Raw genomic sequence first — 13,952 nt, 5'->3', positions numbered from 1 at the left:
GATTCCTTTCGGAATTCCTTGGGCTGGTCCGTTTCGCGCCCAGTGCAAAACCGCAACCGTTCTCCACGCAGAGACAACCCACGGACGCAGCAGCGACCGGACAGGGCTTGGCAGTCGAAAGCAGGCCAAGCGAAACCCAAGGGAGGAAAACCTCAGAACTTCACTTCATCATGACTCGAGACCTCCGGAAGACACCCCACCAGTAGGCGGCCGACTTTTACTCTTTCAGCAAGTCTGGCTGCCTATTACAGAAGACAGGTGGGTCAGGGAAATAGTGTCTTCCGGATACAAGATAGAGTTCACTTCCGTTCCACCGAACCGGTTCTTCCTTTCTGTTCCTCCAACACCACCAGAAAAGGCTCGTGTTTTCCACCAAGCGGTTTCCTCTCTCCTTCAATCAGGAGTTTTGGTGCCGGTTCCCGCGAACGAGAGATTCCGAGGATTCTACTCAAATTTGTTCGTAGTCCCCAAGAAAGGAGGCGGCGTCCGACCCATACTGGACCTAAAACAGCTCAACAATTACGTACGGGTCCGTCATTTCCGCATGGAGTCCCTCCGGTCCATCATTGCATCCATGGAGCAGGGAGAATACCTCGCCTCCATAGACATACAGGTTTCTCAGGTTCGCGGTCAACCAAAACCACTACCAGTTTGTCGCCCTTCCGTTCGGACTCGCCACGGCTCCAAGAACGTTCACCAAAGTCATGGCGGCCACCATGGACGTCCTGCACTCAAGAAGCATCCTAGTCGTCCCGTACCTGGACGACCTCCTCGTCAAGTCTCCCACTTTCAAAGACTGCGAGGTCAGTGTCTCAATCACTCTAGACACTCTGAGTCGCCTGGGATGGCTAGTCAACCTACAGAAATCGTCGACCATCCCAACTCGGACTCTAACATTCCTGGGAATGGTATTTGACACCGCCAGGGGCCTGGTGCTCCTTCCCAAGGACAAGACACTGGCCATCCGTCTGGGAGTTCGCACACTCCTTCGCAGTCCTCCTCGATCTCTCCGGTTTGCCATGAGAATCCTCGGCAGGATGGCAGCAGCAATAGAGGCAGTGCCATTTGCCCAGTTTCACCTCAGGGTCCTTCAACTAGCCATACTCAGATCTTGGGACAGGAACCCTCTCTCCCTCGACAGGGAGTTCAGGTTGACGTCATCAACCAGGAGGTCCCTGCATTGGTGGCTCAAACCAAACTCACTTACACGAGGGAAGCCATTCCTCTCAGGACAATGGAAGATCCTGACTACCAATGCAAGCCTGACAGGCTGGGGGGCGGTGCACCTACATCCCAGGGCACAGGGCAAGTGGTCACCGAGGGAAGTGACATTGCCTATCAATGTTCTGGAAATCAGGGCCATTCTCTTGGCACTGAGAGCATTTCATCACTTGCTTGCAGCCTCGCACATACGGATACAGTCGGACAATGCCACGGCTGTGGCATACGTGAACCACCAAGGCGGGACCCGCAGCGCCCAGGCGATGAGAGAAGTGGCTCATATCCTCCGCTGGGCGGAAGACACAAGGTCGGTACTTTCTGCGGTACACATTCCAGGTGTAGAAAACTGGGATGCCGACTTCCTCAGCAGGCAAGGAATGGACTCGGGGGAGTGGTCTCTCCATCCCGAGATTTTTTACCAGATCTGTCAACGCTGGGGAACCCCGGATGTGGACCTAATGGCATCCCATCTCAATACCAAGGTTCCCAATTTCATGGCCAGGACACACGACCCGCGGTCGCTCGGAGCGGATGCCCTGGTCCAGGACTGGTCCCAGTTCCGACTCCTGTACATTTTTCCACCCCTCCCCCCTAATCGCCAGGGTCGTGAGGAAGATCAAGCAAGAGGGAGTTCCGACCATCCTCATCGCTCCAGACTGGCCCAGACGTACTTGGTACGCCGACATCGTCCAACTTACGGCAGACGCCCCCTGGCGTCTACCCGACCGTCACGACCTTCTGTCTCAAGGTCCGTTCTTCCACCAGAATTCAGGGGCTCTCAATTTGATGGCATGGCCCTTGAAACCTGGATTCTAACCCAGGCAGGTTTTTCACCGGCAGTCATTGCAACTATGATCAGGGCAAGGAAGCCTGCCTCCGCCAAGCTCTATTATCGTACCTGGAGAGCTTTCTTTTCTTGGTGCGAATCTCATGGACAAGTCCCACTCCCTTATTCCCTCCCGAAGGTACTAGGTTTTCTTCAATCGGGCCTAGATGCCAAGCTATCCTTAAGTTCGCTTAAGAGTCAGGTGTCGGCGCTTTCAGTCCTTTTTCAAAAGCGCATTGCTATTAAACCGCAAGTAAGGACTTTCATCCAGGGAGTTTCCCGATTGGTTCCTCCCTACAAACGTCCGCTGGATACGTGGGACCTCAATCTGGTCCTGACAGCATTGCAAGCTCCACCCTTCAAACCTCTTAGAGGAGTTCCACTCTCCATTCTGTCTCAGAAAGTGGTTTTTCTAGTGGCGATCACCTCGTTACGCAGAGTGTCGGAATTGTCAGCACTTTCCTGCAGACGGCCTTTCCTAGCCTTTCACCAGGACAAGGTGGTTCTCCGCACGGTACCATCCTTCCTTCCGAAGGTTGTGTCCAACTTTCACCTTAATGAAGAGATTTCACTGCCTTCCCTTTGCCCGGTTCCGGTTCATAGAGTGGAGAAGGCTCTGCATACGCTTGACCTCGTCAGAGCATTGCGGATTTACGTGTCCAGGACTGCACCTTTCCGGAAATCTGATTCCCTCTTCATTCTTCCGGAAGGTAGTCGCAAGGGGTTGCCGGCTTCCAAGGCTACCCTTGCCAGGTGGATCAAGTCCACCATACATGAGGCCTACCGACTTAACAGTTCCCCTCTTCTGGCCGGTATCACGGCACACTCTACACAGGCAGTAGGGGCCTCCTGGGCCATTCGGCATTAGGCTTCGGCACAACAAGTGTGCAAGGCGGCCACTTGGACTAGCCTACACACGTTTACGAAACACTACAGTGTTCATACCCAGTCCTCAGCGGATGCGAGCCTGGGTAGACTGGTTCTGCAGGCGGCAGTACCCCAAGTCTAGGGGACTGTCAGCACAATATTCGTCCACTGCTTCCCACCCAGGGACTGCTTTGGGACGTCCCAAGGTTCTGTGTCCCCCAATTAGGCGACAGAGTAAAGGAGATTTTTGTGTACTCACCGTAAAATCTCTTTCTCTTAGCCTTTAATTGGGGGACACAGCTCCCACCCTGTTGCCCTTACGGGCCGTTGTTTCCTGTTGAGTTCTCATATTGTTCTTTGAGCTCGTACATAGTAGCCTTCTCACAGGCATGGTTATGTTATTTGGTTACGTTCCTCCTTATGCTTTGGCACAAAACTGGAGAAGGCTGACGCCGTCCAGGGGTGTATACTGCAGAGGAGGAGCCAAAGTTAATCTTTTTCAGACTATGCATAGTGTCGTCTCCTAGTGGACAGCAGCATAACACCCAGGGTTCTGTGTCCCCCAATTAAAGGCTAAGAGAAAGAGAGATTTTACGGTGAGTACACAAAAATCTCCTTTTTAGGATCACCACACAAAATACACACACACACACACACACACACACATATATATATATATATATATATATATATATATATATATATATATATATAGTTTTATTTACAGAGCCAAAAACACCACACACAATTAAAAACCCTTAAAAACGTTTCAAGGGACTGAAACAGATGTAGTCCCCACAATCTAAGATGGTCATAATAATGAGATAGCCGCTTGATAATTGAATAACACACATATAAATACAAAATAATGCAAGTATGCTGCTAATGTAGGTCCCCTAAGATCAGAGGTAGATACAAATTTCTTGGCGGGGTAGAAAGTAGTATTAATCGGCCCACAAATCAGGACCTAGTATGTAATGGACTCCTAAGCACTTGAAGAAAAAAGTATGTAACACAATATAAAAAACCATTCCTGAGTCTGCAAGCAGTCAGCAGAATGATACATCACCGCAGACCAGTCCAGTTACTAGGGAGTCATAGTCGCCCCGTCACCCATATGCAGCAGTCAGACAGGCAGGCAAACAGGCGTTGGAGGACCCACGCGTTCCGACACTCAAGGTGTCTTTTTCAAGGTGAGTGTAACCGGTTCTGTTAACCCCAACTATTTAAACAAAAATCATTAAAAATAAATTTTTACCAGCTGGTGGCCGACAGCAGGAGAGCGGCGTGAGGCGGCATGATGGTGCGCAGTGAGCTACCCGGAAGTGTTCACCCAGCGGGGTCAAAGTATCCAGAGCGCCTGCGCAGCCAGTGTGTCATGACGTGTAAGTCGCTTGCGCAACAAAGTATACAATGCGACTGTGCAATCAAAGTATCTCACAATCTTGCACAAGTGCATGACGCTTGCGCAGAAGAAAGCCGACAAAGGTTCAGAGCGTTATCACCGGCATAGCAGACAAGTGCACATGTCCTCAGACATGAGCCAATATAATTGTAGTTACAGTGGGGCAAAAAAGTATTGTCAGTCAGCAATAGTGCAAGTTCCACCACTTAAAAAGATGAGAGGCGTCTGTAATTTACATCATAGGTAGACCTCAACTATGGGAGACAAACTGAGAAAATAAAATCCAGAAAATCACATTGTCTTTTTTTTTTTCATTTTATTTGCATAAAAATCTTTTTAAGTGGTGGAACTTGCACTATTGCTGACTGACTAAATACTTTTTTGCCCCACTGTATATAAGGGGTCTCGCATAAATACATGACGCTTGTGCAAATAACTTAAGAGGCTGAGAATATTATTGCCAAAAATAGGCAAATGCGTATGCCCGCGGATAAGAGCCAGTATTATTGTATAAAAAAATCATATGCACAGACGCCGATGCTATATAAATACTCATCAATAGAACGCAGTATAATGTGTGATAATTACACATAGATATCGAGCACATGTGCACTATTTTATTCACAAAAATACAAAGCTGTTATACAACAACTAATAGTCAAAGGCTACAATAGTAAATAATACCCATATAGACAAATGCGCATGCCCAAACAAATGAATGGACCGTAATGAATAAAAGACACACAGAGTTACACCAAAGATAGTGGACGTGTTCATGGTTTAAGAAAAATTCAGTGCATCATGATCACACACAAATATACAATTGGCATTAGCTGATAAGCAAAGGTCTAAGAACACTGCGAATATTATGCTAATATGCATATTTACAGACAGAGGTCAGGATGTCAGACCAAAGAGGTACACGAGCAGGTCAATTCCTGTACTAGACCTCATAACAAAAAGTTTATTTGTTTGTCTATAAAGTAAAAAGGAGTAGTTCATTTGTACGGTATACACCACGTACATACCTAATCTATATTTCTCCTTGATACAAAGCACATTAAAGTATAGCAGTTATTACACCACGGGCTAGCCTCAAATGGGAGAAGTAGTGTTGGTCACCCAAAATAACCTCTAAGGTGGTTCTGAGCAAATGGATAGATTCATAGAATCCATGAGCCCTATAAGAATGGCTATCACAGAATAAGGGTTTATCAGTCATGGACCATAAAAACATAACCCCATGATTCAAAATAAAAATGTAGAGAGTGGCCAAATGGCAAGAACATCCACCATTAGAACACAGAGGTAGGTTGGATCAAATCAAGAAGGGGTCTTCGCATTAACTCTTTCTTGGGCTATAGAAGCATCAAAATGAAGCAATGCCAGAACCGTATACCAACAGCATACTTGCAAAACTATTACCCTAGAGAATAATAGCCCCAACCCCAATGGGGGGTATATACAAAAGGCAAACGCCGCATTACAAATGAAATGGTCATATAGCACAAGTACCCAAAATGCAATTAATCCAACCGGTTAGACAATAAATATAGATGTAAAGATCAGCACATGACAAAAAGCTGTTAAGTTGTAGACATAATTCTTCATCCTGGTTGAGCTGAGACAGTCAGGACATCAATTCTCTGTTATATTCGATCGTAGAGACCTGAAAGAAATTAATAGTATAAATCTGTAAGGAAAACCGAGAAAATCTAAGATGACTGGTACTGCTGCCTACTAGTCAGACAAGAAGATCCTAGACTAGGACTTCTTGTAAAAACCAGTGTACAGCAGTTCCTCATTGAGTCCATCCGGTGAGAGGCTACCCAAATGAAAAATCCATCTGGCTTCCCGTCGGAGAAGCTCATCAGCAACATTACACCCCCCCCCCCGATGGTAACATCTTTCAGGTCTCTGCAATCGAATATAGCAGAGAATTGATGTCCGGTTGGATTAATTGCATTTTGGGTACTTCTTGTGCTATTTGACCATCTCATTTGTAATGCGGCGTTTGCCTTTTGTATATACCCCCCATTGGGGTTGGGGCTATTATTCTCTAGGGTTATAGTTGTGCAAGTATGCTGTTGGTATACGGTTCTGGCATTGCTTCATTTTGATGCTTCTATAGCCCAAGAAAGAGGTAATGCGAACACCCCTTCTTGATTTGATCCAACCTACCTCTGTGTTCTAATGGTGGATGTTCTTGCCATTTGGCCACTCTCTACATTTTTATTTTGAATCATGGGGTTAGTTTATCTGTTTGACATAGCCATATTTGACTATGCTGATACATCAATTGTAATTATATACATGGGGTGGTTAAACTAGTATGTACCCTCTTCATGAGGGTCTCAAATTTTTTGGTGTAACTGGTCCTCGTGTGTTTTTATGGACCCTGACTGATAAACCCTTATTCTGTGATAGCCATTCTTATAGGGCTCATGGATTCTATGAATCTATCCATTTGCTCAGAACCACCTTAGAGGTTATTTTGGGTGACCAACACTACTTCTACCATTTGAGGCTAGCCTGTGGTGTAATAACTGCTATACTTTAATGTGCTTTGTATCAAGGAGAAATATAGATTAGGTATGTACGTGGTGTATACCGTACAAATGAACTACTCCTTTTTACTTTATAGACAAACAAATAAACTTTTTGTTATGAGGTCTAGTACAGGAATTGACCTGCTCGTGTACCTCTTTGGTCTGACATCCTGACCTCTTTGTCTGTAAATATGCATATTAGCATAATATTCGCAGTGTTCTTAGACCTTTGCTTATCAGCTAATGCCAATTGTTTATTTGTGTGTGATCATGATGCACTGAATTTTTCTTAAGCCATGAACACGTCCACTATCTTTGGTGTAACTCTGTGTGTCTTTTATTCATTACGGTCCATTCATTTGTTTGGGCATGCGCATTTGTCTATATGGGTATTATTTACTATTGTAGCCTTTGCCTGTTTGTTGTATAACAGCTTTGTATTTTTGTGAATAAAATAGTGCACATGTGCTCGATATCTGTGTGCAATTATCACACATTATACTGCGTTCTATTGATGAGTATTTACATGGCATCGGCGTCTGTGCATATGATTTTTTTTATACAATAATACTGGCTCTTATCCGTGGGCATACGCATTTGCCTATTTTTGGCAATAATATTCTCAGCCTCTTAAGTTGGTCGCACAAGCGTCATGTATTTATGCGAGACCCCTTATATAACTACAATTATATTGGCTCATGTCTGAGGACATGTGCACTTGTCTGCTATGCCGGTGATAACGCTCTGAACCTTTGTCGGCTTTCTTCTGCGCAAGCGTCATGCACTTGTGCAAGATCCTTTGTGAGATACTTTGCGCAGTCGCATTGTATGCTTTGTTGCGCAAGCGCCTTACACATCATGACACACTGGCTGCACAGGCGCTCTGGATACTTTGACTTCGATGGGTGAACACTTCCGGGTAGCTGACCGCGCACCATCATGCCGCCTCACGCCGCTCTCCTGCTGTCGGCCACCAGCTGGTAAAAATTTTCTTTTTAATGATTTTTGTTTAAATAGTTGGGGTTAACAGAACCGGTTACACTCACCTTGAAAAAAACACCTTGAGTGTCGGAACGCGTGGGTCCTCCAACGCCTGTTTGCCTGCCTGTCTGACTGCTGCATATGGGTGACGGGGCGACTATGACTCCCTAGTAACTGGACTGGTCTGCGGTGATGCATCATTCTGCTGACTGCTTGCAGACTCAGGAATGGTTTTTTATATTGTGTTACATACTTTTTTTCTTCAAGTGCTTAGGAGTCCATTACATACTAGGTCCTGATTTGTGGGCTGATTAATACTACTTTCTACCCTGCCAAGAAATTTGTATCTACCTCTGATATTAGGGCCCTATATTAGCAGCATACTTGCATTATTTTGTATTTATTTGTGTGTTATTCAATTATCAAGCGGCTAGAGGCTATATCATTATTATGTCCATCTTAGATTGTGGGGACTACATCTGTTTCAGTCCCTTGAAACGTTTTTAAGGGTTTTTAATTGTGTGTGGTGGTTTTGGCTCTGTAAACAAGCTATATTTTGTGTATATGTGTGTATATATATGTATATATATATATATATATATATATATATATATATATATATATATATATATATATATATATATATATTGTTGTTTTGTGTGGTGATCCTAAAAAACTTTCTGCCTTGCTCTTTCTACTTTTCAGAAACATGCGTTGGGGTTTTCACTGGTTTTGTGGTGCGCCTCAGCACCTGGTAAGACTACCCTTGCTCACCATTAGGTGTATTTGTGTTGGCTGTAATGTTTGTGAGACCTGTAGCCTGACTGGATACCCATATCGTGGCAGCAAAGACAAAGCAAATGGAATAGTGACTATTCACACTTATGGTTCAATATTTGCCAGTTCTATTTAAGATATGGAGATTTCAAGGGAAGGGTACTAATCACAAAAGGGTTTTTCATCTACCGGGTTAATCGTATACTGTTATCAATAATTGACTTATACAGTGCTGAGTGCTACCAATAGGTGTTCTTACATTGCCCTTTTTATGTATGTTCTCTGTGTCTTAGTATTCATTAAAGATTTTATACATGTTTTTATAGAAACACTCCTATGGTTCTCCTTTTTGAATATGCTAATTTTTGGAGTTGTCTTGTAGTGGCCAAGTTAACTGTACTTGGCTAACTAATCATTATGAGCCTGGGTTCTGGTATATTGACTGTTCCATCAGTGTTGAAGAAGCACTGTTCAGTAGTGGACAACCCCTTTTAATGTTGTATTGTTACTATGTGTAAGGACCCTGCAGACTTTTTTTTTTTTTTTTTTCTTCACGTGTCTTCTATGAGGACTGGAGTAAATCTGATTTGGTTCTGCCTGATCCAAGAGAAATAAAATAATATCCCCTTTGTTTCAGGTTGCTGTCCACCTACGATGAGCACCAGAAGCTTCTGAGAGAGCAAGAAATTCTGAAAAGGAAAGCTGAGAATGGGTGAGTATCAGCTAAATAAATGGAGACCAAAAGTGACTTAAACCTCACCCCGGTCAGAAAGTTTGTATAAAAAATGCATCTATGTAGGCTCTCCTAGTAGTTGAATACGCCACTTCCTGTGTTATACACCAGGTGTTGTTGCTTGTAGGTTGGAACAGCCTGACGCTAAGAGGGTGCACACGGAGGACGGTGCAGTATTGGCAGCTGCTCCGATGGCGGCAACAACCACTGCTGCCTCGCAGCCATCGTATAACTATGCAAACTGGTACCAGGTGCGTGTCTACTCCAGTGTCTGTCACTGCTCACTCTCTGCAGGTCGGCGCTCTGCTGATTGCTCACAGAAGGTTATCTAATGGCTCCCATTCACCAACAGCAAACACGTCAGTCTTGAATGCGGGAACTAATTGAAATACAAAGTTTTGTTAAAGTTATAGAATTCTTCATTTGTACAGTAAAATTAAAGGCTGTTTGACAAACGTCACTCAAGAATGTATAGTGCTCCTCAATGATATCATGACCCCCCCCCCCCATATTCTGTCTTTAAAACAAGAATCTAGTACTGAAGCCAAAAAAAAAATATTTCACTCCTCTGAGGCAATATGCTTAGCAAATGGGGAAACTAAAATCTGGTCTATATATGAAGAGGATTTATTGTAGGAGAAGTTTGAAGAGAACTGTCCAGGTTTTTAAAATTGATGATAAGCCATCAATTTTGCAAGTATCTGATCCCTCCGAACGGCTGTTTAAACAGGTCCACAGTGCTCAGATTTTCCAAAGGTTTCTCATGAATGCTTTGTACGTTTTGTAGCAGCTGTGCTTGATATTTGCAATTGAAAAAGTGAAAACTGCAAGGCTAAGCTCAGCCGCTATAAGGCCGGTTTCACATTAGCGCTTTTTCAGCGTGCGCACGGCCGGGGGTAGCTCCGCCCCCGAGCCGGCTCTCTGCCCGGCGTGCCCGCCCCTTGCTTGTAGCGCCGCCTACTAGCGGACAGCGGCGCCTGCGATCGGCGCACCCTATCTTTAGCATAGGGTGCGCAGGCCGTGCGCTAGTTGCGCTTTGACCTGTGCTGCGCACTTTTGACGGTGCGCCGTGCGTGCCAAAATCAAACTTTTCGGATTTTGGCGCGCACGGCGCACCGTCAAAAGTGCGCAGCGCAGGTCAAAGCGCAACTAGCGCACGGCCTGCGCACCCTATGCTAAAGATAGGGTGCGCCGATCGCAGGCGCCGCTGTCCGCTAGTAGGCGGCGCTACAAGCAAGGGGCGGGCACGCCGGGCAGAGAGCCGGCTCGGGGGCGGAGCTACCCCCGGCCGTGCGCGCGCTGAAAAAGCGCTAATGTGAAACCGGCCTTAAAGGGTAAAAACAGATGTGCTGCAGACCCTTCAAACAGCTGATTGGTGGTGATGCCAAAAGTCCGCACCCTTCACCAATGTTTTCTGGAAAGAAAGTTGCACACAGTCGTCTCAAAAGATCTTTTGAATTTCCATCAAATTGTGGTCATTCTGGAGACCTAGATTAGGAAAAAGACTACCTGCCCTGCAGCTCAGAAATGGAATTTTTTCAATTGTGACATTTATATATTAGCAATACTCTATATTTTATGTTATGCATTGTTTTATTTTTTGCAGCAACAGCATTACAACTACCAGAACACCTGGAATTATGGACAGTACTACCACCCTCCTTCCACATGATGGCCTTTACTCATTCTTCCCAACATCCCAGTTCAAGGCAGGAGTTGACATAAAAAAAAAACAAACAAACTTGTTCTAATTTGTCGTTCACTTTGGGGGAAAGTTTGTTTTTTTTTGGCACCCGAGGGCCGTGCTGTGTGTGATCACTGTAATCTAATCCTGTGATAAATTCACAGGAAGTCATGGGAGAGGGAATTTCTTTTACCACCTTTGTCCCAGGTTCCTCTAGTTGAAAGTGACATAAATCTAATCGATTTTTGTTTTTTTTCGTTTGTGTTCTTCTCTTGTCTTTTATGTAAATTTACAAATTAACCAATGTTTTCCAAATGATTGGATAAATACTGGCTTTTTTTTTTTTGCTTGTGAAGTGTTAAACAACGACAGATGTGTCAGGGTAAATCTCCAGCAGGTGATGTACATGACTTACCGTAATGCAAAAAATATATTTTTTTTTTCTTTATTCTTTCCCCATTGGGAGGATGGTTATCTGCATTTTTAGGAACATTCATATTTGTAGTCATCTGTATGTACTTTCTCTTTTTATCACGTTTTGTTGTTAATAAAGTGTTGGCAAAGTCACAACTTAACTTTTTTTTAATTCTCTTTAGCATATATTCAATTAAACAACAATGCAATAAACACACTGGCGCTCAACCACCACTAAAATCCTCAGCCGCTGGAATTAAGACAGACAAGGTGCCAATTCTGTCAAATAGACTTGAAAGTAATATAAAATGATGCCACGCTTAAGGATAAGTTAACAAAAAGAGCACTGAGAATGGCGCAAACCAATGCTCATTAAATGCAATATGGTGTACCCTGCCAAGCGGTTTATGGCGGATTCCTCCCCCTCCAAGGGGGGGGTTCCTCAGCCACAGACCAGTCGAGCAGGGAGAGCTCCTGTTCTGGAGCTGCTTTCCTCCAGTTAGGGCTCTTTTCTCAAACATCCGCCAGTGGTGTGCTGCTTGTTCTGGGCATAATATTAGGGAAGAGGCACACTTCCAGTGAGGTCACTGAAGTACGCTGGCAACATACTTCCGGGTGGAGTGTGCGTTCCACGGTAGAATGCAGAAGATCTGAGTAAGACAAGGCAATATAAAAGTATTATCTTTATTAAGGCACAGCTTGACATCTGAACACAAGAATGGAAGAGGCAGGCTGTGCAGACACGCAGAGCATGGTAAATGTTAGTGCTTGTAAAGAATTAAAAAAAAAAAAAAAAAAAAATTTACTCACTATATGTGCAGGCATATTTAGTTTTTGCAAATTTGGGACAATTTCCATGAGGCCGGCAAGGCCTCATGGAAATCTAATTGATGTGCCATCTGCAATACAAAATTGCCCAAAACTTATGGGATGCAATTATGTGAGAGTTGCACCTCCCGAGATCATTAGGGATGAACAGTTAGGAAAGTAGACATGAAGTTCATGATGTTCAGGCCTCTATCTTCAGTTTTGTGCCTCCACATACATCTCATCTGGGTTCCTGTGGTAAGAGACTGAGATGGAACTAAGTTCAGAAGAGGGGTTACAGTCCTTAAGCTCTGATCAGGCTGAAGAGGGGGAGATATCTTTTACCCTACAAGGCTTCTGAAGCCATCCTGAACCTGTCGTGTACTCAGATGACACAGATCAGCTTTTACGCACAGTCGGAAACTTGATGCAGTTGGAAGAAGCTCAGAAATCTCATTCGATCCGGGATGAGATATTTGGAGGACTGAGATCCCAAAGACGTAGGATCTTTCCGATAAATCACATTTGGGCCATGATCCTGGAAGAATGGGAAAACGCTGAGAAAAGGTTTGTTATACCCTGTGAATTCTGGATTTGTTTACCCTTCGAAGCTGAGGAGATTAGCAACTGGATTTATGGCGAATGCTTCCTCAGAGTCTATTAGATTTGTGGCTTGAAATAATGCAGCCCATAGAGCTATTTGGATGAAAACATGGTCTGGGCATAACCAATCCACAAATAAGCTCTTCTCTCTTCCCTTTTGAGGTTTCATTATTTGGGCCAGTATTAGATGAAACTAGAAGGGTTTCCGGAAGATAGAACTAGGAAGTTTCAGCCCTTTCAGCGATCCCGTCCTTCCTGGAAAGATTATATGGGGGAAGGGGACATCTCATAGGTGGAGCAAATCCAAAGGGGGGGGGGGGGGGGGGAGGAGAGTAAGGGTAAAATTCCCCTTTTTGGTTCAAATTCAGGTTCAAGGAGGCAATGACACCATTTGCGTAGGGGGGCTGCTCACGCAGTTTGCAGGAAACTGAGAGGTCATATCCCAGGACTTCTAAACTCTAAAAACCATTTCACAGGGAAATATGATAGAATTCATCTGGCTGATCCTCACTCCCTAGCAGCCAGTTCCCCTATGTGGTTGGACATAAAAGATTTATTAAAGTCAGGAGTCATAGTACTGGTTCTCCAGGTAGAGGAAGACTGGGGTCACTATTCAGGGCTCTTCATCAAAAAACCCTCGGGTTAGAGTCGTATTAAAATAAATTTAAAACCATTAAATTACTGGGTAAAGTACAAAAGATTCAGAATGGAGTCCATAAAGACAACCATCCCCTTAACCGCATTCTTGTTTAGTATGTGCACATTAGATCTAAAGAACACATACTGTAATGTTCCAATACAACCCTGCTGTCAAAAATTCCTAAGGTTCGCATTAAGATTTCAAAACCAGAACTGCCATTTCCAATTTCAGTGACTAGCCTTGGCCCCTCGGGTCTTTACTAAACTAATTGCAGAGATCATAGTTCACCTAAGAAAAATGGGTATCATTATACTCCCCTACCTGCATGACTTCTTGTTGATGGCCAAATCAGTAGGAGAACTACAAAACTAACTAGTTGAAACTGATATTTTAAACATGAGGAAAGCTGGGATGGTGCTTAAGTTTAGAGAAGTCTGATCTGGTT

The 13,952-nt window shown here is 44.3% G+C and overlaps 1 protein-coding gene across 1 annotated transcript in view; it reads left to right on the top strand.

Moving 5' to 3' along the window:
- Positions 1-11,613, top strand: part of PRPF39 (pre-mRNA processing factor 39) — a 75,240-nt gene extending 63,627 nt beyond the window's left edge. Inside the window, exons 12-14 of the mRNA XM_073577783.1 lie at positions 9,264-9,338; positions 9,487-9,610; positions 10,966-11,613. Coding sequence (XP_073433884.1) covers positions 9,264-9,338; positions 9,487-9,610; positions 10,966-11,031 — 265 coding nt within the window. The 3' untranslated portion in view covers positions 11,032-11,613. The remainder of the gene's footprint in view (positions 1-9,263; positions 9,339-9,486; positions 9,611-10,965) is intronic.
- Positions 11,614-13,952: the final 2,339 nt, after the last annotated feature.

The sequence above is a fragment of the Dendrobates tinctorius genome, unplaced genomic scaffold, assembly GCF_039654945.1.
Source record: "Dendrobates tinctorius isolate UK_male_01 unplaced genomic scaffold, ASM3965494v1 ptg000057l, whole genome shotgun sequence".
Lineage (NCBI taxonomy): Eukaryota > Metazoa > Chordata > Amphibia > Anura > Dendrobatidae > Dendrobates > Dendrobates tinctorius.
The sequence above is the reverse complement of the archived record's forward strand: the minus strand, read 5'-3'. Positions and strand labels throughout refer to the sequence as shown.